Source organism: Choristoneura fumiferana, chromosome 29, assembly GCF_025370935.1.
Source record: "Choristoneura fumiferana chromosome 29, NRCan_CFum_1, whole genome shotgun sequence".
Classification (NCBI taxonomy): Eukaryota; Metazoa; Arthropoda; class Insecta; order Lepidoptera; family Tortricidae; genus Choristoneura; species Choristoneura fumiferana.
In genome coordinates, this window is record NC_133500.1 from 2,046,071 (window position 1) to 2,073,743 (window position 27,673).

The 27,673-nt window shown below is 37.4% G+C and overlaps 1 protein-coding gene across 1 annotated transcript in view; it reads left to right on the forward strand.

The window, feature by feature from the left end:
• Positions 1-27,673, forward strand: part of LOC141444298 (uncharacterized) — a 70,444-nt gene that overhangs the window by 24,871 nt on the left and 17,900 nt on the right. Inside the window, exons 2-3 of the mRNA XM_074109798.1 lie at positions 14,990-15,050; positions 18,640-18,696. Of these exons, the coding sequence (XP_073965899.1) occupies positions 15,048-15,050; positions 18,640-18,696 (60 nt within the window). The 5' untranslated portion in view covers positions 14,990-15,047. The remainder of the gene's footprint in view (positions 1-14,989; positions 15,051-18,639; positions 18,697-27,673) is intronic.

Here is a 27,673-nt window from a genome sequence, read left to right on the forward strand (position 1 = left end):
TAGATTAGGGATGATAGTTCCATACATTTTGACAATATCTAACACTGGGTGAGCATTATAGTTAAATCTAATCTGCTCAGGCCCGTCTAACCTAAGTAAAAAATGGACACTCACGCCTACTTATGAAGTGAGTTTTCATACATAGAAATACAAAAACCATCAGAAATAGTTCATTAAAATATAAAAAAGGTTGAAGTAATAATATTACGATAGTATAATAAGATAAAAGATAATTATATTAACATAATCATCAAAGTAATCTTTAATTTGTAAAAGTACTGTCGTGTAGGTCGTTGATTTGATGATTCCAGATTTTTTTCGAGTCCGCTGAGTTGACGTTCACATAGCATTATAAATCTATTATACGAGCCAGAACCGCGATTATAAACTTTCTTTATGACACAAAAGTTTCCCTTGCAATCGGTAAGTAACGTTGCGTGGTTGTTTCAATTCTTTGTCTACGAAACAAAACCATAAAGCTTTAAAATAGCGCCGTTGAACTGTATTTGTACATTATAGTGGATATCCTATGGTTTTGTTTCTATTTTCTATATAATTTAATGTTAATAAAAAAACCCGGGCAAAAGCGTGTCGGATAGGGTTCCGTAGCTGTTACGAAGAAATCAAATAATATTTTTCTAAGGATTTTATATTTTGTGGGGAATCTTCCAAGTTTAAATATATTTTATACCTTAGGATGATATTTATTCTTGAACTCCTAATAATTCTCAAGTAAACTTAGCCGTTATAGTTTTCCTTGTAACTTTGATATATTTTACTACTATTATGATTTTTTCCAAAATTATCAAATCAATATTTTAGCTTTTAGTAGTTCGCCCCGCTCGATTTTAATTAAAATTTGTACTTTATATTTCGGAAACAGATTACTGAATCGAAAAATCGTCTTCAAAACCTCGCAATGATTCTACCTTAAAAAAAATCCGTGCAAAATTAATTACAGCTTTCTAGCACTGTTAAGCCGCGGACGGAGGGACAGACAGACAGCGAAACTAATAAGGGTTCTGTTTTTGCCATTTTGGCTACGGAACCCTAAAAACGAGCCATAGTCGAGCAAAATACAAGTGTTATTAATTTCTATGTTTGTTTGGATTGCTACTACAGCAACGAACGCGGTTCCGAGCAGACACAGAAAAATAATCGTAATATTTAAAAAAAAACTAGTAAGTTCAGATAATCATTAAACAAAACTTCACTGAAAATGAATGATCGTATTTTTCTTTTAATCACGCAACTATACGAGTATTCACAACAAAGCCTTTATATTCATTTATTTTCTAATCTGCTCATAACTTTGCGAATCTACCCACAAATGCTTAAGTCAACCGTAAATGTGACCACAACCTAATAGAGTCCGTAAATATGCTCCCATTAACCTTACCCCACCAATGTAACCCGACTTTATTAAATCAGAGAAGTTTTTCTTTGCACATTCGTGTTGGTTCGGACTGATACATCAATGTGTCTATTAGTTCAGGAGCCGCGAGGGACTCATTCTTTCATTTATTGAACTTTACTGAAAAGCACGGCTCCGGGTCCGGGTAGTCCATTATTTACCGTGTATTTACTTTTATGGTCGATAAAAGTCAGTTTTATCTATATGAACAAATTTCACTTTGGTAACTTGGCTTTTTTCGTTGTAATGCTAGGGAAATTTTAACAAGTTCAATTTTAAATCAATTTAAAGTAACTTAAAAGGTTAATTTAAAGTCAGTCTTGAATTATTCAGCTCATATAGCCAAATGTAAAAGTATTACAGTGTGCTTATTAATATGCATTTCTTTCAAACTTACAAACATTCATGTCTGTAAAAAAACCTTTTATCATATTAAGTAGGTACTTAATCATATCCATTTTCATTTTTAAGTCAACGATATTATTTCTTTCTAACGAACAATTAATAATTAGGCACCTATTAAAACAATAAAGTTTTGAATTTTCTAAGCCTCATTTAATTTTAAGAAGATATCCAATCATCAAAACTTTCACTTCGCAAGGTTTCAATATTGCAATAACATCAAAAAATCAACCTGCCACCATCTACGGGGTAGATTCTACCCCAAGGAGCAAAATCTAAAGCGAAATAAATCGTCTCGTCCAAATGTATCGCATAAAGGGAATTGGTTCCATGCAATTTCGGTAATGCACGAGTTGGCTGGCCAAATAAGGATACCATTCAAGATTTTGATTGAGGGAACAGATAAAAATAGAGATAAACGTCGGTTTTCGTTCATCTTAATCTGATGTGCGTAAATTTACTAAGGGCCTATCTTCTCAATTTGGACGAAATAAAAAAGATAAAATGTGTTGTGATCAAATGAGTTCACGGAAGTATTTTGTTACTGACATTCACAATGTACTTTGGTCGTTTTGGCCCTCATTGAGAAACTTTCAGCACCCCATTGGAACTAACCGCTCACCCGGCCAAGAGATGTCGTTATTAAGCAATCAAATACTACAGCATAGATGTCGCTAGTGTCGCTGCTTAAGTGACTAAATAAGAAAACAAACAAGTTGAGATTTGTGGTGCATAGGAGAAATTCGTGTCTGTATCACTGTCCAGTGGTGGTGTAGTGGTATAGCACGTGGCACGGAATGCCGAGGACCTGAGTTCGATTCCCAGCGCTGGTCTTATTTTTCTGGTTTTTCTATGCATCTATATTTCACTTTGTATTTTCGATATAGGCCAATAAGTTGTTAGTGATTAAGTATAATCTAGATAAAAACACTCTGTATGAAGTTTGACGTCGTCAACATGTCACCGGCATCAAAGTTTCGCTCCCTGGTAATGTGTTACTGCTGTTATAAATAAATTGTTTTCTTTCATTCTATCCTTCTCTTATTTTAAAATAAAATAAATGATTGATAAACATTTAATAACAGATAATTGAATTAAAAACATTGCTTAAAAGCAGCTCTGCGTTAAAAAAACAACGAAAAGTTCACCATTATTTTCTTTTGTTTCAATGAATGATAATACCGTAGGTAGAAAGCACTGGTACTCAAAGAAATAACCTATCAAAACATTGATAGTGATACTGCTATTGTTCAACGGGCTTCATTTCCTACTATAAGTATTATTTTTATATCACTAATTTCACAGCTACACCGTGCCACCACAATAAATTACACAAGGGGGAAATGAGCTCAGCGCTCCGGAAAGAGGAAAAAATGCTAATAAAATTGTACCTTTCCCGTTAATCTTAAACCTCGCCTTCACATCACCAGTTCTCTTCAGATTTCAGCTGGTAGGGAATTATTTTTCCCTAAATAGCTAAAGAGTGAGCTTGGTGCACTTATTAGCAGGGTTAACGGTTTACGAGTATGTGAATCGCTTTTCCACTTACAGGGGGAGCTAGCAAGGAACTATATTGGTGGGAGAAGCATTTCCTATTTAATAGGGATTCATTACCTTAATTATCAATTTGCGATGCTGATAGTCTGTCTGTTGTGAATCATGTTGTTGGAAATAAGTTCCCCGTGTTACTGTTTTTTAATAATCAATGTATTTGTATTGTAGCTTGCACTATTTTTGACTTTTGATTTAAACTCACTTTTATCGGTCCCTAACAAAATGTTTCCGTCATACACACAAAGTTTGACTGGTAAAGTCATTGTGGTATAAGTGAAAAACTTAAGTAAAGGACCTGTTGTAAGTATGCAGTAGTGCACAGCTCAGGAGCTTTAATCACTTTTATCGAAAACCAAGATAATCGGCTAATCAAGATATTGATTAGGTAAGCTTAGTTAGTATCGCAAACTCTCAGTTCGATTATTCGAATTTACCAGCATCAAAACTATATCGTAAATGACGTGACATATAATACGTACTCAAAATAAATATAAAACTAATCAAAATATTCTGCTTCAACGTGTAGGGTTGGTCCTATTGACGTCTCCCAATATTTGAGTTGTGATTGTGATCTTTGTGATTGGAGGCAGTGAATAAACATGCAGGCCCCTCACATTGTAGGATAAAAAGAGCTACAGCCGTTAACACTAATCAATGGTTGAAACAGCCACTTAACCTTGTACTTATGCACTAACACAGTTTGTCTAAGTAGATGGAAACATTTTAATCATACAAAATCATTCCGAGCTGGCAAAATACAAAGGCGTAAAGAGCAACAACGCCATGAGACTTATTTTAGCTCACTTTGCAAAGCCAAGCCAACTTTTTCAAGTGAGCCGGCTTGGCCTCTATTTTCACCTCATTTACTACTTATTAAACTATTGCTGAATGTACTTAACTTTATAAATTAACAGTTTGTTCAATGGATCATTTTCTACACAGTCTGCAGGACTATTGAGGAATTGTTATAAAAATGTTTCTGCCAGTGCTGTGATATTTCGTCCTTCTGCAAAAATACCAAACGAAGACTCTACTGTTGACAAAACTCGAACTTTCACTGATAAACGACTCGATTGACGTTCCTTTACACTCGGCCGAAAACGAGAAATTAAGGCGCTGTACGTAGTGAAAACTACAATTTTAGAAAATATTTAAAATATACTTACACAATACTTACAACTGCAATTTTTTTATATGTATATTTTCAGTCTATTAGCTAGTTTTTGACTTCATCAAAAACACGATTGCTGACAAAAACCTCGATAGATTATTTTTTTGAAAAAGAGCCTTCGTTTACACGTTAAACCAAATATTATAAAAACTATTATGAATATCAACACAAAATTTGCTTTATTAAATAGTTTTTAGTAGATTTAGATTTATGCTTCATAGATTTTCAATAGGTTGAGTACATCAATCATACCAATTTATTTCGTCTTTGGCAAAATAAAACGGTTCTAGCGCGCGGCGGCGGCCAAGTATTTCCCAGTCGCCAGTACACGCGTGTACGTAGTCGACGACGGACCTGTGCACATTTTTCTAACGCGCTAGTACTACTTTTGAGAGCAAATAATATGGGTAATCGCAGTATTAAAAAAGTTAAGCGAAAGAGGAAACGCATAAGTGAACTCAGAGCACATATGAGAAGCATTAGAGTACCTAAACGAAGTACCTACCACACACTAATCGACCGGCCGGAGTCGGGCCGAGTCAGCAGGGCTACTACGAAACTCCAAACTCGAAGTTCGTGTCGTGCGGTCCCTCTCTATCTCGTACTAAATAGTATAAGTGTCAGAGGGACCGCAACCCACGATCTTCGAGTTTCGTAGCAGCACTGCTGAGCGGATTTCACATTCGTACTACGACCGCAAGCTGGTTGGCGCGGGCCTCGGCTGCTCATGGAAGCGGACGGCTTCGTCCAGATTCTACCGCGACTGCCATACAAATTGTAGGCACGTTGTATAAACCTATACTACTCACGGCGAACATGCGGCGAACCTTGCGGCTACTATGAAACTCGAAACTCGAAGTTCGTATCGTACCATCCCTCTCGCTCTCGTATTAAATAGTATAAGTGTCAGAGGGACCGCAACCCACGATCTTCGAGTTTCGTAGCAGCCCTGCTGAGCGGATTTCACATTCGTACTACGACCGCAAGCTGGTTGGCGCGGGCCTCGGCTGCTCACGGACGCGGACGGCTTCGTCCAGATTCTACCGCGACTGCCATACAAATTGTAGGCACGTTGTATAACCTATACTACTCACGGCGAACATGCGGCGAACCTTGCGGCTACTACGAAACTCGAAACTCGAAGTTCGTATCGTACCGTCCCTCTCGCTCTCGTATTAAATAGTATAAGTGTCAGAGGGACCGCACGACACGAACTTCTAGTTTCGAGTTTCGTAGTAGCCCTGCTTGATCCCTTTGACAGTTTCACTGACATTTCTGATAGTAGATGCAACAGTTTCGATCTAAGTTTAGATTTTCTCACTTTTTTGCAGGCAAAGGTAATATCTTGCATTCAGCCAAGTTATTTAACATAAATTATTTTAATAAAATAAGATGGTTGCACTTGGTTGCACTAGTAAATTATTGACAAAAACATGTACTCCAACTGCAATCCGGCTGCAAAATGGGAGTTTGGATGCAGTTATTGCGCAGTTAGTACAACTGCACCAGCACTGGACCCGACTGTCAGAGGACTGCATTCCAACTGCCATTTTAGGCAGTCGGAGTGCAGTTCTTACGCAGTTCTGATGTAGTTCTGCCATTTTACAGCCGGATTGCAATTGGAATGCGGTCCGTGTGTACCAGACCGTACATTACGACGCCTACCGCCTACCTTATCAGCGACTTATTTATTATAGGGACTTCGATTTGTAATTTACCTTCACGTAAATCAAGATTGGTTTTTTGGAATCTTTTTATATTTTTTATTTCCATTCCAATTTTTTTTCTCTTACGGTCATCCCGTAAAACCTAAATTGAAAATACAAACTGAAATATAGATGCACCGAAAAACCAGAAAAATAAGACCAGCACTGGGAATCGAACCCAGGTCCTCGGTATTCCGTACCGCGTGCTATACCGCTACACCACTGCCGGTCAACCACCACTGCTGGTCACTGCTGGTGGACCAGCAGTGGTGTAGCGGTATAGCACGCGGTACGGAATACCGAGGACCTGGGTTCGATTTCCAGTGCTGGTCTTATTTTTCTGGTTTTTCTGTGCATCTATATTTCAGTTTGTATTTTCAATTTTGAAATTAGTTTGTCTTTAATTTTTTCTCCCAAAATGTATCATCTTTAAGTAAAAGTGAAATAAAGTGCCCGGTTGAAGTGTAGCCTTTAGAAATGGACTTGAAAAATGTATCAAAGAAAACGAAATTCAGATGTAGAATTATGAAAAGGAAACTAAAACTACTGAAATTAACAAAAATAGTAACTGGTATGACCAGATCCAAGGTCTCCATGTCACGTGTCGAGCACAGTGTATATTTGCTGTGTGGAGTGGTGAAAATCATCACCTCAAAACAGTAATCATACTTATAGATGATACATTTTGGGGAAAAAAATGAAAGACAAACTAATTTCATTTTATATGGACTGGTTACTACCCGAAATTGTTGATTCCCGTCGAGCTCGGGGAATGCCACTAAGGGAAAAAGAATCTTCATGAAAAATAACTGTAGAACCTCCTCTGACTGAAGAAAAAGAACTTTCTTCTACATATCTATACTTTTCAAGCGACGAAAATAGCGAAAACATCGCTTCATGCTCCAGACAATCAACTTTGGAATCTCCTCTGACTGAAGATAAATAACTTTCTCCTACATATCCATACTTCTCAAGTCATGAAAATAAGAAAAGCATCGCTTCATGCTCCAGACAATTTTGGAAGAGCTATAAATTTATTTAAAACTAATTGTTGCCGTCGACTGCGTCCGCGCGGAATCCGATTTAGAGCAATTTTTTATTATATCCAAAAATATTTATTTTCCGTAACATAAAGTATCCTAAATGTTGACCAGACTAATAAGCTATCTAACTAACTAATTTGGCTCAGGGACCCAAAGAGGGTCTTGGCCTCCGAAACAAGAGCATGCCATCTGTCATATCTATCTATCGACCTATTCAGTCTAAATGTCTATCCATTACCTACGTTACAAATCAAACTGTGGGCATGAAGAGGCATAAATAATTTGTTTATTACCAAGACTATTCATATTAAACGAAGATTTTCTTTATTAAACCAAAAAAATGTGTAATTATAATTTTAAGGAAAAATCCGGAATTCACATTAACCAGAATACGGTTACAAACAGAATAAGGCCGTCAACGGGCTGCGTGACAGACGCGCGAGTCGCCCCGCATTCGCCTCCACCGCGTCGTCTGCTTCACCCCCTCAAATACCGAAAATTCTTCTATAAGCGCGCCTTAAGTGCCACGCACTTGTTCGACTTGTAACTAAAATGAATTTAACTTGGTAGCCTCCCGGCTTTCCTCGCCCGGGAGTGTGACGTACTTTGCTAATACGTTGCTTAGTTACAATCAATTCTGAATGTCACAAAAAACATTGGTTGTGTGAATAAGTAATTCTTTTCCTAAATATATATATATTGGCTCTACAATCTTTGCTTCTTATTAATTCCATAACACCAGGATGTTATGGAGCTCTGTATCCGTAACCGAAACTATCGGATATCAGAAATAAAAAAACTATCCGTAACCGTAACCGAATCCGATATAAAATTTCGGATAGTTTCGGATAGGGCGTAGTCTAAATGCGACATGCTTGTGACAGGTTTTTTTTTTTGACCGGCCGAGCCGACAGAACAGCTGCACGCGTCTTATGCATCTATTGTTCATTATTTCTATGGCTAAATAGTAATTTACACAAGTCACTTATATTCCTATTTGTATTTTACTTTTACACTTCCTTAAAAATCCAATATCTGTAACCGAAACCGCAACCATCGGATTATCCGTAATAATTTAACATCCGTAACCGTAACCGAAACTGGTTTTATGTTTGACATATATCCGTATCCATATCCAGATCCGAAATGATATCCATAATTATCCCTGCCGTAAACCCGCAGCTTTAGCCAGGTCGTCCGTCCTTCTCGTTGGTGGACGTCCTACGCTGCGCTTGCCGATCCGCGGTCTCCATTCGAAAACATTTCAGCCCCAACGACCATCTGTTCATCATGCTATATGGCCTGCCATTTGCCACTTCAACGAGCTAATCCGCTTGGATTGTATCTTAACACATTAAAAAAAAATACATTTTAGGTAATAAACAGAAAGTGAGTGTAAATTTTTCTTTATGGTAATAGTTAATAGTTCAAGTTTAGTGTTTAATTATATTAATAACCCATATTTTAACACTTTACACGTATTTTTTGACAGTTAAACTTGCACAACAAACTTTTATGGGAAAAAATAAGCGAACTGTAGAGGTTGTTAGTGAGCGTTATGTACGAGTATATTAGTCATTTATTACATTACATTACGTACCTACCCGAAGATATGTGAGTGATAAAAAAGTATGGGCTTTCTCATGATCCCAGCCTATAAGACCCACTGCTGGGCACAGCTTCCTCTCAGAATGATAGTACCTGGGCGACCGAGATTTGCTCGGGCTAAAACTCGTTAACAAGCGTTTTCCCAGAGATAAAACCAAGCTAGATCGATTTTTCATCCTTGAAAACCCCTACATACCAAATTTCACCGAAATCGTTGGAGCCGTTTCAGATCCCTGAAATATAAAGGATTATACAAGAATTGCTCGTTTAAAGGTATTATAGATAGATTACAGAATAATGAAAACCGTGGTGGCCTTATCAAGACGATCGTGGGTTCAAACCCGGGCTAGCCCTCTATGTTTTTCGGAAATCTAGTGCGAAATTAAATTTGAAATTTACGAGCTTTACGGTGAAGAAAAACATTGTGAGGTTTGCATAAAACTGCGAAGCAGTTCAATGGTGTGCATGTTAGCATTCCGAACTGGGCGTGCGTGACTACGTCCCAAGCCCTTTCATTTTAAGAGGAGACTTCTGCTTAGCTGTGGGTCGTAGGTATATTGATTATAGATATATATTGTCCGACACAATGTAAATTGTTATGGAAATAAATGACGAATATACTGAAAAATTCAATTCAAATTCAAATGATTTATTCAGTAATAGGCCGCAATGGCACTTTACACGTCATTTTTTTAAACTACCAGCGCTTTCGAAAAGACATCATTGCAGAAGAATGCGCCGCAAGAAACTTGGCAGAAAGTCATTTTTTCATCAATAATACAAAAATATTTTAAAAACTATATTATAACGAAGAAAAATACAAAAAATAATAATACAGAAAAGGATGTATGGGTCCTTGATACTGAATGAATAATACTGAATGATGGATGAAAATGCTACAATAGCCATTGTATTCAAAATCCTCCGCTACAGTGGCAGCACGTACTGTCAAACTTAGTGATAAAATAACCTAACCCAACTTTAAAAGCTAAAGTTTAAAAATCCCGTCATATTATGCAGGTGGTAGGACCTTGTGCAAGGTCCGCCCGGATTGCTACCATCATCTTGCTCGCTAATCTTGCCGTGAAACAGCAGTGCTTGCACTGTTGTGTTTCGGCGTGTAGAGTAAGACAGCCGGTGAAATTACTGGCACTTGAGGTATCCCATCGTAGGCCTCTAGGTTGGCAACGCATCTGCAATCCCCCTGGTGTTGCAGGTGTCTATGGGCGGTGGTGATCTCTTATCATCAGGAGACCCACTTGCTCGTTTGCCATCCAGTTGAATAAAAACATTTCAAAGTTCAATATCTCAAATACGACTGAACCAATTGCTATTAAGCATAGCTAAGAAACACTGCAAGGAAGCTCGAAAATCGCATATGTTTGAAAGCCATACCACAGACAGATATTGGCGTCAAACCTGCGCCAAACTTATAACTTCCCTCTGCGTCGTGGGTTAAAAATGAAATGACTGTTCTCGTGACACAGACACATAACGCGACGATCATGTAGATCATTGCCAATAAAATACAAATGTAGCATAATGTGTTAAGTGAGAATGGATCGCTTCGTGTTAATGGCATTTGGACTCGTAAACATGATGACTATGTGACGGCTTGATGATTTACAAGCCTAATCAATGTCATTATACGTTAGATAAAACACCAAATAAGGAGTATATACTTTTTAATTGTTGAACATGTACGAGTATGAACGGAATGGAATTAATTACCCGCTAATATTAGGTACAGATGAAAGTTAGTGCGAGTGAGAATTGTATTATGGTATGTAGGCAGCTGGATCTTGGGAATAAAACTTAGAGAAGTGAGAAAGAAATATATTAAAATATGAAATGAAGCCTAGTGGTTTGACATCGCCTCTCAAGCAGAGGGGTGGGTTCAAACCCCGGTTGGCACCTCTGTGTTTTTCGAAATTCATGTGCGGAATAACATTTGAAATTTACCACGAGCTTTGTGGCGAAGGAAAACATCATGAGGAAACCTGCACAAACCTGCGTAGCAATTCAACGGTGCGTGTGAAGTTCCCAATCCGCACTGGGCCCGCGTGGGAACTATGGACCAAGCCCTCTTGTTCTTTGAGGAAGCCTGTGCCCAGCAATGAGACGTATATAGGCTGGGATGGATGGAATGAAATGAAGATATATGAAACCTAAAACTGCGAAGAGGTCTCCGGACTTTTGAATGTTTCATTTGTTAACCCTACACGCCAGCAAAGTAGTGGGTAAAAGCTAGTACAATCGGCGGAGTGCGCAAAAATATCTGACAGCTCTACCGCAGCCCTAGGAATAGAGTCGTATCCGATATTTATGCAAGCCTTTTTGTGTCAAATATTGGTGCTAGGAAATAATATCTACAGGTATAATGATAATATGAAATGCAGATACTTATTTATATAAAATCTGAAATTGCGACGAATTTTCTGGTCTTTTTAATGGTTCATCGGTAACCCTAGGCGAGCAAAGAAGCGGGTTACAGCATACGTACACAACTCCACTGAAAAACAATTTTATTAAGTATTTTTTTGTCAATAATTGAATAACTACTGGATAAAAAAATCCTATTATTTCCGCTTCAAACATCTATCTAGCCAACTGCACAATATTGAAATGTATCTCCCTCTATCATATCGCTGTTCACTATCAGTTTCGCATTGCGCCTTGCGCGTAAGCGCGCGCTCCATTTTTATGCGCTCGCGCCGCCTGCTAGTAAAAGTGATATGTCACAAATCACAAGCGATAGCGGGCTCACTATTGTAGAATAAATAAAGTAAAACTTGTAATTACAATATACATCTAGTTAAAAAAAAACTTTCTCTTCCTTAGTGATGGTACATTTTTAAATTTAAATGCACCTAACGGAAAGTATGCTCTCCCAAATAGAAATAATAACTGAACATCTATTCATGAATGACAGAGAACGTAACACACATAAAAAAAACATGAACAAAAGAATCACCTAAAAAAATGGCTAATACAATATACAATATGGCCTGGAGCAGCCAACATCAGCACCTCCTCCATAAGGCGATCTCCTTCCGAAAGGTTGTTCCAGGAAATCATGCAGATGTGACTCAACATCTTATTTCAATATAGTTTTTTGCATTATATTTATTAACGAAACTTTCACTATTAAAAAGTTAAAAGTGTTATATCATAAACTGCACAATTTTTGTATTGTATTGTATTGTATTAATATGTTTTTTAAATGCACTTTTTGCCAGTGCCTAACTAAAGGCTCCTCTCATGCACACAAAGATAAACCTTATAGGGATAATTTTGCTTTGTACATGTATATAAAAGTTTGTCACGTGTGTCAATACACTACACACACGCTAGCCCGTTCCCGACTGTGTGACGCGACTGCCTCTGCTTTGCGCCGGCCGCTTCAGGCGTACGAGTTTGAAAGCAGCGAGAGTATCGTGGACGCGGGACAACCGCATTGTTTAGATCGCGACTCACAGTACACAGATCTTGAGCAGTATTAGATCCCATCAAAAACTTAACTAAATGTGAAATAATAATAATAAATCCATTTATATCTGGCAAATTTAAAGACTTACATATATATAATCAATAATATTTAAAACTAATTAGGTGATAAAATGGCGTCAACCCGTTGAGTCACCGTCCCTGAGAGAATGAGAGCATTGTTTAATAGGTAAAGGCTGACCAGAATTATAAAAAACCTTGCCATATTGCGGAAAACCAATAGAACCAATTTCTTGCACTGGCAACACTAAATTCAAATGTCACTATTGCTGTCAAAGTTTAACGTTGTTTGCGCGTGGTATTTTAGTGTTATTTTGTGTTTTTGTGTGTGCGTTAAAATGCCGAAGATTATCCATAGCTTTGGAAGGAAACTAATTCACAATGTATAAAAGTATTTTTCATAGACAAAGAGGGATTAGAAAATATTTCTTTAAACAACATCACCGACACCGTTGTCAATATTTGTAAGTGTAAAAAATGCATGTTTAAATTGTAATATAAAACGAAGAAGTGCTGCCCTCGCGTCAGGTTTTTTTTTAAATCTGATCAGCCTTTACTTTAAGCTTCGGTGTTGATCGTCGACAAAAGAATTGAGATTGATAAATGCTGTGGGTATAGGATCCTTTCGATTCACACTAAGTTAAAGTTTACTTCTTAGTGCGTAGGTGTGATGTAGGTACCTCTAACTTGGAAAGTTCTAGAAGTTTACATTTTTATGAATTACAAAACAATGTCAAGCGCAGGCTCGTAATGTCTACAAGTTCCTCCGTTCGATTTTAAATGTCATAATTGTTATTAGCTTATTATTTTTTATTAAAAACATAAAATATCTTTCAAAATGTCAGTCAGTTGAAGCAAATAGTTCCCGGGAGACAGGCAGCGTTTCCGCGTTGAATGGCCTGGCTTTAAACGTTGGCGGAAATAGCTGCCTGCCATATATTATGTTAATTTTATTATTATTTTTAATTGTCTTACTGTTTTTATGCTAATGACTAGCCTGAATAACTTAGCTCCATGAAAAGCTAAACCATAATAAGTTACGTAATAAATAGAAAAGTTCGCACAGTTGTCGCTCCATTGTATCCAAAAATGATACTTAGTGCAATTAAGTTCAGCTAAAACTATTATTTTTCATTTTAAGATGTGCTATCAATGTTTTTTAATCAACTCTTGGTTCAATCAACATTACAATTACCCAGGCATTGTTTAAAATAAATAATCATTTTCAAGTCTAGAAAATTTATTAACTTTTTAGGCTTCCTTGGCTAAAGTATGTATAGATTTTTACAAGTATTTATTTAACTTGCAATGTCTGCTTATTAAGGTCAAATCTTGCATCTATGTTATTTGGATGACAGGATGTACTTTGGCTGGTAATGCAAGAATCTAATACCTTTAAACGAGCAATTCTTGTGTATACATATATATATTTCAGAGATCTCGGTAACGGCTCCAACGATTGCGATGAAATTTGGTATGTAGGGGTTTTCGAGGATGAAATGTCGATCTAGCTTGGTCTTATCTATGGGAAAACGCTTGGTACCGAGTTTAAGCCCGAGCTCCGCTCGGTCGCCCAGATATTAGGGATTATGTGTGAATGATAGAAACGCAGATTGATCAATGGGTACCTACGCATATGACCAATGAAAATAACATCATGAATACGCAAAAAGAGCAATTGAGAAATGACCAATGCGTGAAATGACTAACACGCGAAATGACCAATATGCGAAATGACTAACAGGCAAAATGACCAATACGTGAACTTATTTTGGTATTTTCTGTATGCTTTTCTCTTAGTAGAAGCCGTAGAATGCGTTTAATTTTATTACGTAACGTAATAGTTGGTACGTTATATGCTCTCAACGTAGTTTAGGCGACCATAAGTAACGCGACCGCAGTTTTATACGAGCCATGTGTTTGCGGTGAAAGAGAGATTTGGTATTAAATGACCGCCATCCCTAAACTGAACCACGGAGAAAGTTCTAATAAATAGACTAGTTCTCTTGGACAATGCTGTATATTGTGTTGCTGGCTACTTAGTTACGAGGTACTTAACTGAAAATTGTCCAGCTGGTTTTCCCTATAATTCGCTCAACAAAATCGTATGCCGAAAAAGGCCGAAAGCATAGAATGAATCGTAAAAAGTAAACTAAGCAGTTGAATAAAATTTATTACTAAATTTATTATTTTTAAATTTTAAAATATTATTTATCAAAAATTTGTCCTTTGACTTTGTCAGACTTCCAAGTCGCTACTAAAACTATAGGAAAAAAATTGAAAAATGGATGAGATATTGTTAAGTTTCTACTCGTATTTAATGTATGGTAGGTATCTTAGTTCATATTTTTTTTTTTTTAATTATAATGAAATTCTTTATTTATGTCATGATGTCTCGTGACCGTAATCGCATGCAACTGTGGCAAAATATCCAGCTTCTCTAAAATCAAGGTACGCGGAACTAAACCCGAATTTAAATCATAAAATTATTAATGACCGCAATAGTCTAAAACATTGTACTTTATTTATGTTGTAATTAATATCTTATAAATACCTAATACATTTATTAATTGGTTTGTTACAGATTTTTATCAATTAAGAAGCGAACATTTGTCCCGCTACACACTGGATCGGAAGGAATCATGGTACGTAATATGGCAAGGTCATTTTTTGTTTAATTGGCAAAAGCATAGGACGTCCACCAACGAGATGGACGGATGACCTGGTTAGTCGCGGGTTCACGGTGGATGCAGGCCGCATCCAATGCCGTCCCATGGCTGATATGATGATGGCAAAAGAAAACATACGCGTCCAAATTTTCTGATAATCTAACAGACGCTGTCATCGTCTAATTAGTCAATTACAGTCAGAGGCGTCTTTACCTATAGTGCAGGGTGTGCGTTGCACACGGGCGCAGCGGTGTTAGGGGCGCCGGCCGCGGCACTTTGTACACTCACCAGCACCAATATCTGACACAACAAGCGTGTAGAAATATCTGATACGACTCTATTTCTAGGGCCAGAAGGACGTGTCAGATATTTTTGCACGCTTCGCTGTGGCAGATATTAATGCTGGTGACTGTACCTATTCCATTTTGACCGTGCGCTTCCTAGATGGCGTTAAGTAATATTTGCACACGGGCGCTACATGGGCTAAAGACGCCGCTGATTACAGTTTTTAAAACATTAACCTATAACTTCCAGGCCTAGCAGACAGTAATGTATCATATTGATATCAATCAGATGCTTCGGGCCCGTAGAAAGCGCCGCTAAGATAAAGCCAGTTTCTAGCCCTATATACACATTTATATTTTATTACTGTTAGTGTAATGGTTTTATTGTTTAACTCGGTTAACTATATAGGGGCCAATACCTTAATTAGTGAGCAATGGTTAAAGTCAATTGTTTAATTATCATAAGACAAGTAATTTCCGTTACTGTTATAGTCTAAACTTTTTGAACTTAGCTCCATTGGCTTATCTGGGGTTTTTTTTCCGGGGGGCCTGGCCTGGATTTTTGTGTGAAAATATTAGTATTATAGAACTTCGAATCAGCAGGGCTACTACGAAACTCGAAATTCGAAGTTCGTTTCGTGCGCTCTCTCTGGCACTTATACTGTTTAATACGAGAGCGAGAGGGACCGCACGTCACGAACTTCGAGTTTCGAGTTTCGTAGTAGCCCCTCAGTGGCCCAAGTGGCATTTTTCCGGTATAAAAAGTAGCCTATGTCACTCTTTGACCCATAAACTATCTCTATGCTAAAAATTACGTCGATCCGTTGCTCCGTTTCGACGTTAAAGGCGGACAAACATGCAAACACACAAACACATACACTTTCGCATTTATAATATTAGTATGGATGCAGTAGAAGTTACGCGACCGAAAAAAAATAACTCAAAAATAATTACTCTCGTCTCGCTTCATCCTAAGAATACAATACCACTAAGGAGTACCACAGATTAAGACACCGAGCTCGTAGTAAAAACAGATTATAACCGCTTTGGAAGTTTAATATAAAATTATCGACTCTATTTCCTTGGACAGTAGACTACCAAAATACTGTAAGGTCGGGGTACTTTGACCCATTGGAGGGTAACTGGCCTATATGAAAACCACATAAAGAAGGGTCCAATGAAATCATAAAAACGTGATCGATCAATTAATACCAACCACCACTGTGTATAGCCTGTATAGGTAAGTGGATGAGGATAGTTCAAGAATAGTATTTTATGCAACAGTTGTATAAGAGGGGTCAGAAAAGGCGAGTGGCGTGGATTACGATGTGAGTGTAGTAAATATCATAAGAAGACGCCACGAGCTTTTTTTGACTTAGGTAGGTACTTATACAACTTTGCATACAACATTTTTCTACGACTATGAGTACTAAGTTAGATAGATAGAGTTATTAGCGTTTATAGCTCGTAGCTATGGCCATTTCTCTATTAGAAACGACATTCTTGCAAACATTTCTATAGGTAAAAGATACATAATCTAGACCAGCCCTCGGACCTATCCAGTATGCAAATAATAATATAAATAGCAAACAGATCTGTAGCAGTTGAAATGAAAGTTAGAGGTGAAAATTATATTTTACTAGCTTTTCCCCAGACCTTGAGACATTACGTTGGACAGTTAAATTTAAATTCCTTTTTCATCATAAAGTTCGATATCAATTTTATGGCATATCTTTGTAATAAAAGGCTACTTTACTTAAATGTACCTAGAGCGTAATCTTTAAAAAAATGAATAAACAAACTAAGTACCTATATCCATAAAGGACGTTACACATGACCATTTTTACCCAAACAATTCACTTAAAATTCCTCAAGTAATTCTATCTGACGCGTGGCGCGGGCCACAAAAAAAGTAAATGCCGCTGGTTTACGCCAAATTAAGTGGTTATTGTAACTTAATTCCCTTAAACAAACTACTTAAGTAAAAAGCCAATTAAGGTGTTGTCGGCGTCTTAATGATTGCCATCTATAAAATGCCAAAGATGAACCGCGTCGTTTCGGGAGTCACGTCGTGATGTCACGCGGAATTTGAATATAGCATTAAGTATGTATCTTCATAATTTATTGTTTAAAAAAAGTAATATCTACGGAAATTTAACCCATACACACTTATGAATTACAAGCTTTTGCCTGCGGCTCCGCCCGCGTGGTATTCGGTTATCGCGCCCTGTTCCCTCGGGAACTGTGCATTTTCCGGGATAAAAAGTAGCCTATGTCACTCTCGGGCCCATAAACTATCTCTATGCCAAAAATCACGTCGATCCGTTCGTCCATTGTTCTACATATCGATTAAAATAAAACCTAAACGGTTTGTTAACCTAAATTATTGTCCTTATGTAACTATCATGTTGAAGAAAAAAATACGTAAGTATCGAATATTTTGTAATCTAGTTCAGTGTTTCCCATTTGCCGGGTCGCGACCCGGTACCGGGCCATCGAAATAAAATACCGGGTCGCAACACTCCCACCTTGTAAAAATAATAACTACTATCGATCGAAACATCGTAAAAGTATCGTAAAAGATTAAGTGGGTCAGGAAGGGGCAGTGTGAAAATGACCTGGCCATGGCAGAACAATGTTTGGGAAACAGTGATCTAGGTAACGGGCTAATTAGAAGTTATCAAGTGAGCTTTCCTTCGGAATCCAAAAGCTTAATGGATTAGATTAGATTAGATTTATTTATTACCTAATGAAAAAATACATTATAAATACATGTCAGTTAATTATAAGAAATTCACAAAAGGATCGTCAAATTGTATACAAAAAAATGGTTACTTGACCTGAAATTAATAATTTCAGTTTTTTTTTATTTATGACGGTGGAAGCGTACACTTCCACTGACCGCGTAGGTATAGTTACATATTTTGTTTAGTTTTAGTTTTGTAACTAGGGACCCCATAAATCCCTGTATTATTCTTCTTTCATGTAATTTTTTCTTTAATTTTATACTAAGTATAGTTTTTAAGTATTTTATTTGTAATCATTTTATTTAGAAAAAAAAGACTGCCAAGTTTCTTGCAGCACATTCTTCTTGGCAATGATGGTCTTTCCGGGAGCGCCGGAAAAAATGACGTGTAAAAGTAAAAGTGCCCATTGCGGCCTATTTACTGAATAAATGATTTGAAATTAGGCCAATTAGCTTATTATAAGCGTTTAGGGATCCCTTAGGAGAATTTAGTGCCTGCAGTTTTTTAAATGTAGGTATGTTTCTCTGTCCGCAGTGGGTGGCGGTGTGGCTGGCGCTGATATCGGGCGCGCACGCGCAGACCGCGCACACGGTAAGTCCAAAAATCAGGGGATATGAAATTCTAAAATCGAAGTTCGTATCGTACCGTCCCTCTCACTCTCGTATTAAATATACTAGCGTCAGCGGGACGGCAAGAGACGAAATTCGAATTTTCCACTTCGTGGTATACTTAGGGCCAGTGGGGCTACTACGAAATTCGGATACCGAAGTTCGTATCGTACCTACCGTCCCTAGTCGAATAGGACCTGAGCTTAATCACTAAAATACTTAAAAATACATCAACGTAACGAAATAAGTTTTTGTTTATTTTTTGGCGACCGAACAACGGCTAGACTGATAGTGTCTTTTCCAACCTCGCCCTTAGTGTAAGTTTTCGGTTACAAAATATGTCTCGATCGCGTTCGCGTTATAATCTCAATTTGTATGGAAACACGCACATCGCAAACGTACCGCTAGAGGCGCTGTTCGTGTTTGCATATAAATTGAGATTTTAACGCGAACGCGATCGAGACGTATTTTGTAACCGAAAACTTACACTAAGGGCACTGAGCTTAATCACTAAAATACTAAAAAATACATCAACGTAATGAAATGAGTTTTTGTTTATTTTTTGGCGACCGAACAGCGGCTAAACTGATAGTGTCTTTTCCAACCTCGCCTTAGTGTAAGTTTTCGCTTACAAAATATGTCTCGATCGCGTTCGCGTTATAATCTCAATTTGTATGGAAACACGAACATCGCAAACGTACCGCTAGAGGCGCTGTTCGTGTTTGCATATAGTGTTCGTGTTCCCAAGCGAGTCCTCTCGTTCTTGGAGGAGGCCTGTGCCTACTGTAGAATGTATAAAGACCGAGATGAACCAGATAGGTTGGATGAGAATGCAAGAACAGTTTACAAAAAATACAGCCAGCAAAAAAGGCTTAAATTAAAAATGCAACTTTTAATAATGACTTATTTAACTGTTTCCTGCAATCTACCATTTACCCCCACAATAACCTGAACAAAATCCATCAATCACCCGAACTATTTAAAACAAAAGAGTTACGTCACTAATGAAGGCAAAAACCACCTGGCCATAGATACAATAGACAATATGACTTAGAGATCGGATTGTTATTAATAGACGAGCCGCACGCGCCGGGCTGGCGTAAGTTACCGCCAGCTAGTATGTATGGCTAGAAAAAAATCCACAAGTCGTTACCACACGGTCAGCTAGTATGGATGAACTAAAAGAATTTCCTTGCTCACCCGCGACGCGTTGAGTTCGAAACGCGTCAGTGTAGTGTGGTGGTGGTGATAGATGGGTTTGTGATTTGTGTGTGTTCTTACAGTGTGGAGGTGGAGGAACTGCATGAACACGCATATTTTGCATAAGCTTAGCTATCGTAAGGTCGCGGGTGAGCAAGGAAATTCTTTTAGTTCATTGATATGGACCTCCGCAAAGTAACGCCTGATTCAATAAATTAGTATGGATGGTTGGAAAAAATCCACAACTCCCTACCAGGCAGCCAGCTTGTATGGATGGTTGGAAAAAAATTCACATGTCCCTACCAAACGGTCAGCTAGTATGGATGGCTGGAAAAAAATCCACAAATCCCTACCACACGGTCAGCTAGTATGGATGGCTGGAAAAAAAACCACAAATCCCTACCACACGGCCAGCTAGTATGGATGGTTGGAAAAAAATCCACATGTCCCTACAGATGGGGGCTGGGAGGGATAAGTGGACATATTATTTCCATCTATCCCTACCGGTATGGAAGAAAGGAAAAATAATCCCCATATCTCTATCAGGGGGGGTATAGCGGAAGGGATAGGTGGAACAGGGGGATATGCTAATTAAAGAGAGTCCCACATAACTTTCCACGGAAAGTATCCATAAAGCATTTTTACATCGCAAAAAAAACGCATTCAAATCATTATTTCCGCTAGGTCTTGTGTCTTAGTCCATTATGCTGATCCATTCCATTGTCGGTTTGGTGTAACAGGAAGCGATACAGTTCGCTATGTACTAGGTATACATAGACGCTTAAGCACTTTCTCCTCGAGGAAAGCCGGCGGCCAAATAGTAGTTACATCGTTTTCATGAAAATATTGACCGCGGTTGCAACGTTGTATACCCATTATAATATTTCGCGGATCTCGGAGAAGGCTCTAACAATTTTGATGAAATTTGTGTTGTAGAGGTTTTTCAGGGATGAACAATCGATCCAGCCTGGTCTTATCTCTGGAAAAACGCAAGTTTTAGCCCGAGGGTACCTTGTACTTTATAGAGTAGGTACATTCTGCAGCTATTCTTTAAATTGACTGGTTATTTGTAATGTACTGTAGGACTCACGAAGTACGAACCACGTGAGTTTTAATACTAAGATTTGTATAATTGGATAACAAAACAAAAACAGTTTTTACAATAGTGGCTGAGGCCTCTTATTAAGCCTGTGGCGAGAAATCATTTTTCTTCAAAATTAAGTTTTCTTTCAGCAAAATATCCCGTTTCTCTCTCTCTCTACAATGTTTATAATATCCTTCCATGTGGCATTGCCGTAGGATACCCTCTATAGCTCAAGTCTCAGTCAGTTGGAAACTTTTTACAAGTTTTTATTTGGTTTCACCTGTCCCGTTGTCTGTCTGTATGTAAATTGCGTGACAATACAATAATTTGGTAGTGACATCCTGGTGGTCCGGTCAGGATCGTCTCCACAGGACGGAACTCTTCAACGGTAGCTTGTGTGTCAATACAAGTACAGTCAACAAAAAGTACAATCAGCATAAAAAAATATTTTTATTCTATAAGTACCTACATATTTCGCTATGAAATATGGATTGTTACCTCGGCCGGAAACAAGGTTGAAGAAAACATGTCACGAGTAGGTACTTCCTTATGAAGTGGCGAACAAAGCGCATTGAGAAGATGCAGGTACCATTAGTCGTTAGGTGACAATAGATCTACTCTTCTTTGTACTTACCTAATGATAGATGTGATTCTGAGCAAAATGGCGTTGTTTCTTGTTCCTAATAATCTGTTAGGTTGCGTTATTTTTAAGATAAATGTTGTCTTATGTATTTATTGTTATTTCTTAATTTGTAACATAAGTAACAGATTAAAGTAACAAAGCGTGTACTTGTCTGTCCAGTTACTAGAGCGTCTTCTATTACTCCTACAAATATTTCTGTATATATTATGTTTTTTTTGCTAACTGTACTTTTTGTTGTACTTGCATTGACTTGAATTGTCGTTAAACTTATGTATATATTATTTGTTTGTTTATAAATAAATTCAGCCATGTAAGCATCCAGAGACATGAGAATAATAAGTATGTATAAGTACTAAATTCCAAATAAATTTGAACACTGGAAGTCGGCCAAATGAACTTGCAGAATTTGACCCAATAATAAAAACCGGCAAAAGCTGTCGGTCATGCCCAGATAGGGTTCCGTAGCCATTAGCGAAAAAAATGAAGTAATATTTTTCTAAGGATTTCGTATTTGTATATGTCGGCGGCCGATCGTAAAATCCGCCAGATCACGAAATTCCTAGGCATATCGTGAAACGCCGCCATTTCATGATATGCCTAAACGTTGGCCAGGCATATCACGATGTGCCTGAGAAATAATACGGCAGATCGATTAGAGCAACGCATTCGTCGATATTCCTAGCTCTATACGGGCACATCGTAAAATAGTTTCTTTTATGGCCACTGGTGGCGCTGCGTATGCAATGGCGGCCGCGACCAGCTGACCGCGTCGTGTTGTTTTAGCGCGTGAAATGTCGGCGTCGCAACAAAATGATCTTTAAACCGAAACTAGTGATTGATTCAAAATAGAAAGTGCAAAAGAAGCTTTTGAACATCAGCTCCGTTCTTTTTATGTGAATCAAACGGTATTCTGCGCACAATGTGAAAAAAACCATGGACGTCTGCCCGTATTTTAGAGGTTAGTATTTTGTTGATAAATAAAGTATTCACTAGTTGTTACTTATTTATATAGAAAAATTTAGGTACGACGAGCGAAGCGAGGAGTGGTTAGTTTTAATTGTGATCACGACGCACGAGCCGAGCGAGCGATGCGAGCGTGCCGCGGCAGCGGCCGCGAAAGTGCCAGAACCGATATGGCGGCGTTTCATGATATGCCTAGGAATTTCATGATCTGCCTAAACTGGCCAAATCATGAAATGGCGGCGCTTCATGATATGCCTAGAATTTCATGATCTGCCTAAACGTCCACTAGGCAAATCGTTAAACGGTGATTATTTGAACGATATGGCGGATGTCCCTTAGCCAATTCATGAAATGGCGGCATTTCACGATATGCCTAGGAATTTCGTGATCTGGCGGATTTTACGATCGGCCGCCGACATATATACGGAATCTTCCAAGTTTAGGTATATTTTATACCCTAGGCTGCTATTTACTCTTAAACTACCTACGAAGTAATAATTCTCAAGAAATCTTAGCCACTATGATTTTCCTTGTAAATTTGATATATATTACTACCATTTTGATTTTTTTCTAATTTTTCCACCCAACAGTTTAGATTTTAGAGGGGGGGGGGGCGTTCGATTTTAATGAAAATTTGCACTTTAAAGTTGAATATTTCGCAAAAAGATCTCCCCTACACCCCACACTATATATAGGTTAATGAGAAAAAAAATCACCCCCACTTTACGTGTATTATTTTAGTTTTTTTTGTTGTACCACTTTGTCGGCGTGACTGTTATGTATATTCATGCCAAATTACAGCTTTGTAGTACTAACGGTCTCGTCTCTGAGCTTAGCCGTGGACGGACAGACGGAGAGACACGAAGAAACTACAAGGGTTCCTAGTTGACTACGGAACCCTAAAAACGGCAAGTTAAATAAATGCTTGTACAAATAAAGCCTTCTGCTCTGAACTATGTCTGTCAACAAATAAGTACTTAAGTAATTAAATAACCCACAACTTTAACAACAGGACGTTGCTAACCACCTGTCAGTTACAGTTTAGGCGTTTAATCACTGCAGACAGACGGACTGAATAGGAAGTTCCTTTCACTCGGAAACATTGGTTTTGAGTTGAGCTTAGAGCTTTATGTAAGCTTTACGTAAGTGTTTAAGAAATCGCTCGGCCCTTAGTGTTGGTTGGCTTTGCGGGCTTTTGAGTTTGTATTATGTAAGCTGTTGCTAATGAGAGCTTACAGGTAGAGCTTGTAGCGATAAGTAGGTGCAGATAGCGGATACCAATGAATAATGACTTATCTTGCTATCCTACCTTAAACTAATATTCCGTTATTACTATTATTTATTTTACTATTTAATTATTATTTTTTATTTTATTGTAACTTAGTTTAGTTATTGTCTTATGTATTATTTTTTATTCTAGTCATTTTAGCCTTTATTCTTTTTTAATGATAAGTATAATATGTTTTCATTATGATGATCCCTAGAGAAGAGTCAATCTTATTTAATTGTTATTTTTATTCACATCATAACAATCTTAGAATTTTATTTATATATATATTTTTACTTATATTACCTTTGACGCTTTCAATATAAATTCTTATATCTTGACATTCAGGTAAATTATATTTATAAATGCGATTGTTTGTAAATCTGTTTGTTTGTTTGTTATCCCTTCACGTCTAAACTGGTGAACCGATTTAGGATGAAACACATTTACAAGTTATATGAAATAAAGTTATTTTTAATATTCAGATTATTGTTTTCATAACAAAACAGTTCGTTCACCAATCGACATCCCCGATAACATTGAACTCCTAGATGCATCGCACATGGCATAATACTTCCGTCGTCGCAGACGCTACCACTTTTACTCTCAACCGCGTATGTTGCACGCGAGCGAGTTTAAGAGCATTATGAGAGCTACTATGCGAGCTAGGTGAGATAACAGATAGAAGATGGGGCAAGCTATGATCTGGGGGGATCTGGGAGGTACCTACGGTCAAGGACTTTATCCATGAGCCACCATGGAACCATTTCACAGTAAACGCCATAGTGACACCGCATTAATTAACAAGGAAAATCGTAATTAATTTTCCTTTGAAAAGGTTCCATCTCTCATGTGGCTCATGAATTATAAGTCCTTGACCGTACATTAACGTCATCAATCCTTCTGTAGTACACAATAAATAAAAACAAAGTAACTATAATCAAAAGAAATAAATATTTTTTAGGTAAAAAACATTTTTTTTAAATAAATTTTAATTTTATTCATATAAATGAATAACCATAAGACATACTGATGATACTGTATTCAATACAGTGTATTGTGAATATTGTGATATGATATTGTTTCAATTAAAGCCAATACAGTTAACATCGCAATCATTTACCGAGTCGGAAAATAATAGTTGGGAACACGACCCACAAAATGTTTATTTATGACATGACGGACTATTAGATTCTTTTTAGAATCCTAACCTATTGTGACAGTTACGAAGAAAATGGCCTCTTCATTAAATTTTTACTCTTCTTTTAGTATAATATAGTTACATCCGTAGTCGCGGCGTAGTTTACCTACATCCGTGTATGTTTGTAGCTGGACTACTTGTACAGCCGCCATCAGATATATCGGAGCGGCCAGGGAATCAAAAATATCAAGACATGAACTCTAATACCTTAATAACAGTGCATGTGCCGATATTTTTGACCATCGTGGGCGCTCCGAAATATCAGTTATGGCGATTGTACTATTATCTATTCTGTGACTGGGCGTAGTCAGACGAGTGACAATTTATTTATTTATTTTATTTATCAATAAAAAAATACAGAATTACTACAGTTAGAAAACCAATGCACTGTAAAATTCAAATTATACACAAATAATGAAAAACAAACATACAAAAAAAACAAAAAAAAGTTCATATACTTACTGCTTAGGAAATACATTGAACCTATCCACACGTGGCATTGCTTTCATTGCGGGCGCTCCCACTATTACTCGCTGCGCACGCGCAGACTTCCGCGAGACTGCGACGAAAGTCGCGCAGTGGTCTTCCTGATTTGGGATCATCCATACATTACCTCACACTTACACAACACAAACATCACGCCTGTATTCCCAAATGGCGTAGGCATCACGAAACGTTACCGCTTCGGACTTCGCTTTAGCAATTTAGCGGTTTTTTAAGTTTGACAAAAACGGTACCGCACACTTATCGCTCCCATAAGCTTGTCTATGGCACAATATATGTGTGTATTGTGTCTATGGATTTACGGCGCTCGAGGAAAATAATTGAGATTTTCATAATAATAAGTGTGGGGGTGTAAACATTTTCATAGTAATTAATAGTGGGGGTTCTAAACATCATCAAAGTCGATGTAACGTTACAGACCGCTTTGTTCGCGTGAAGTAAGTAGGGGTACTGCACCCAAAAAAATAGAATAGGTAATTTTACCCATAGTAAATTTTATTGTGGATGATGATTTTTGATAAACATAATTAGGATGTAATTGTAAATCTGACGTACTTAATTATGGATGATTTGGTGTAAACTTTTAATTCCTCTATAATAAGTTTCTATTATTTTAAATTACAATTAAAATTTGTTACAAAATGAAAACGTTAACCGCGCGTGCGCCACCGTCATGAGCGCACTCACTTTTTAACCCCTGTCTCAAAAAGAGGGATCTTATAAGTTTGACCGCATGTGTGTCTGTCTGTGGCACCGTAGCTCTTAAACGGGTGGACCGATTTAAAAGCATTTTTTTTTGAAATCAGGTTTTTGAGCGATGGTTCTTAGACATGTTTCATCAAAATCTTTTTAGCCGTTTTTGAGATTTGAACTTTGGGGTTTTCCAACTTTTTGATGTTTATGTTATGAAAAAGATCTAAAAATATTGGAACTGGTCGGTCTGTTTATAAAATTCCACATAGTCTCGCGAAAGCTTAAGTAATATAAATAAGTTATAAAAAAAAACATTTATAACGTACTACGGAATAAATAACTTACATCAGGATTTACCATCTTACAACTTCTATTTTTTGCATCGTCATGTCACGCAGCTCTAGCAAAACCAGATCTCTAAATTTAATTTGTAACCTCGTTTGCAATGCCGGGTACCTATTCATCCATTCATCTGTTGACTTTTTACAGACAAAGTAATGAGGCAGAAGACAGTTACGTAATATGTTCAAGTAGGCCAAATATTATGTTAGTAAACACGTTATTGATAAATTATTACATCTAGATACTGGTAATCCGACGCATGCTTCGGTGATTGGATATGTTGTATTACGGCCGCAGAGAAAGAAGATTAGCGGAGATGCTTAAATGTAGTGAATGAATAATAGAAAAATATAATCTAATAATAAAAAAATATAATCAACGTCATTTGGATCCATCGTTAGTAAGTTTTTGTTTTTTAATATGGCTCTGTAAATTAGAGACAATTTTGGCAGTATCTAAATGTTAACATACTTATTTATTTATCCGTTATTCTTCAGAATCAGGAGCACTAATAATTTTGATGAAGGAAAAAAAATATCCCCAATTTTTCATAGCATTTATATGTGTCCATAATTATAAGGTGAAGGTGATATAAGTAAAATATATGAACAAAAGTAACAAAACTGATTTTATCCTCGACTCCTCGTCTGAAACAATAGTCCTAATGATTCTGAGTAAGAATAACCCAAAGTTACCCAAGGACCAGTACAGACGGACTGCACTCCAACTGCAACGTAACCGCAACTACCGACTGCCCATACATTTTTCGTTGCAGTTCTAATGCAGTCGGCACAACTGCACTCTGACTGCAATGAGGGCTATCGCGTATGAATTCGCCCACTAGAGGCGCTATGTAGCGTGAGTCTCCGAAATGTCAAATCTCATAGTTTTTGGTGAGCTTACGCGGGGTTTATAATTAGAATAATTTGGTGAATATTGGCAATATCTGAAATTAATTATGGCAAATATGCGTTCCGGGGCAATGAATGTCTGTGTTTTGAGACAGTTTTGTCTTTCGGAAACCTTTGTCTTCCCTTTTTTCCGAACAAAAACGGGAGATGCA